The sequence below is a fragment of the Triturus cristatus genome, chromosome 10 (assembly GCF_964204655.1).
Source record: "Triturus cristatus chromosome 10, aTriCri1.1, whole genome shotgun sequence".
NCBI lineage: Eukaryota > Metazoa > Chordata > Amphibia > Caudata > Salamandridae > Triturus > Triturus cristatus.
Genome location: NC_140593.1, coordinates 1,172,746,382 through 1,172,748,532, shown reverse-complemented (window position 1 = coordinate 1,172,748,532; position 2,151 = coordinate 1,172,746,382). Strand labels below are relative to the sequence as shown.

Genomic DNA, 2,151 nt, shown 5'->3' with positions numbered 1-2,151 from the left:
CTTACTACATCATCCTTACATCTATGTACCCCACAAGTTCACATTACTTTGGGTACTAGAGGTATAGTGATTGCATCAATTTGGCAGATGGGAAAACTCATCACAAATGTGGTGGATATGCCATCTGGTGTTTTACTAGCACCATATACTATAACAAACTTGTAATATAACAGATGGGACATCTACCAGTGATTACCCACATCCTCATAATATATATTTGGTGAGGGATAATGATGATTCCACATTACTTTATGAGTGCCCGGTGAACTTTACAGACAGGAAAGCAAATCTGGAGTCTTTCAGGATGTTCCTGCTAGGGAAAATTGGCAAAGCCATGAATTAAGTACCATCACTGATGGAAAGTTATACAGACAACATCTTCCTAGAATGATGTTCCAAAGAAAATAGTGTAAGGCTTGGAACTTTCATTCTTTGTAGTAAAGCTCACTTTTGGAAGAGTCAATTGCCAGATGTAGGCCATAAGAGCTTTATTTTAGTTAATTGAATTAAAGCTTTATCATACTGTCGATATTGACACTCAGACATAAAGAGCTGATCAATTGACATTGATGAAGATTGTCCAAGAACTTCAAAAGTAATCGCAGTGCAGGCACAATAATGCCATAGTTTTTATAAGTTCAGCGATACAGTGCTGTACTGATTGTGTCATCTTTCTTACAGTTTCCACCTTCTCGCTCCATGGACCCAAATAATCAGTCTACGGAGTTCATTCTCCTGGGGTTCACCGACCAGCAACAGAAGTCTGTAGGCATCTTCTTGCTCTTTCTCATCATCTATGTCATAACCCTTATAGGTAATATTTTCATCATTGTGGTTATTCGATGTGAGCCTGAACTGAATACTCCTATGTATTTTTTTATTTCCAGCCTATCCTTTGTAGATGTCTGTTTCTCCACTGTCACAGTCCCCAGGCTGTTAGCGGACCTCCTGATGGAGGTGAGATCAATTTCATTCACAGCATGCTTCACGCAGATGTATTTTTTCACGTTCCTGGGTATCACAGACAACTTCCTTCTTGCTGTGATGGCTTACGACCGCTGGGCGGCCATCTGCAGACCCCTTCACTACACTAAGTTAATGAACCCCCGGCTGTGCAAGGCTTTTGTGTCTGGATCCTTCCTTGCTGGCTCCTTGCACTCCCTTCTGCACTGCATCACCATCTCCAAATTGTCCTTCTGCGCTGACAACCACATCCACCACTTCTTTTGTGACATGACATCACTGCTCAAGCTTTCCTGCAGTGACACCTCCACCAATGAGCTTCTTATATTCACAGAGTGTACCCTGGTCGGTATGAGCCCTTGTCTGTTCATATTTGTTTCCTACGTAATTATTATCTCCTCAGTTCTGAAGATCCATTCAGGGAAAGGGAGGTGGCAGGCATTCTCTACCTGCTCATCCCACCTGACTGTAGTTTTCATATTTTATGGTACATCCTATTTAATTTATTTTCGACCTCCGTTGAGTTACTTAATACAATATGACCCGTTTGTAAGTGTTGGGTACTCTGTAATAACTGCCATGTTAAACCCATTCATCTACAGCTTTAGGAACAAGGAAGTCAAGAAGGCACTGAGGAAAACAATACAAAGAATAATTTCCTCCAAAAAGAAATTACATTTTTTTGTTTAGGATTGCAGTGGACACGCCAGCGGCCTTCAAAACAGATGTGTTACTCTTTGAAAATTGACAGCTGAAAGATAGTTAAAAACATCTGGATTGGTCTAAGATCACTCTCCAAAGCGGGATTAACACTTTTCTTTGACAATCATTTTGCTATCCAATGAAGCAAGCAACTATCCCCTCAAGCATTGACATGGTTCAGTGGGCTCATATATTCTACCATCACCAACTTAAATGTTCCTTTGGTGCTGGTGCTCGCTAAACAAGCACATCACCCCCAAATTCAGAGTTCTTCCATCGCACCAACGCACATCAAATTTAAGGCACCTGGCATTATCTGTAAGGTCAAAAAACCTAAAAATAATGATGAACAGCTTCCACTCTTGGACCATACCCACGCCAGTTGCAGCTTCAACCAGATGAGATGATGCTGGGGATCAGTTCTTAATTTGTAAAATATTAAATACAGTTGCTCAGATTTTTGTAGGAAGCCACGCCCACTCCCCT

At 41.1% G+C, this 2,151-nt stretch overlaps 1 protein-coding gene across 1 annotated transcript; it reads left to right on the top strand.

The window, feature by feature from the left end:
• Nucleotides 1–699: 699 nt before the first annotated feature.
• On the top strand, nucleotides 700–1,653 carry LOC146796899 (olfactory receptor 1f45-like). The gene has a single exon (XM_085631432.1). The coding sequence runs from the start codon at nucleotides 700–702 to the stop codon at nucleotides 1,651–1,653; it is 954 nt and encodes a 317-aa protein (XP_085487558.1).
• Nucleotides 1,654–2,151: the final 498 nt, after the last annotated feature.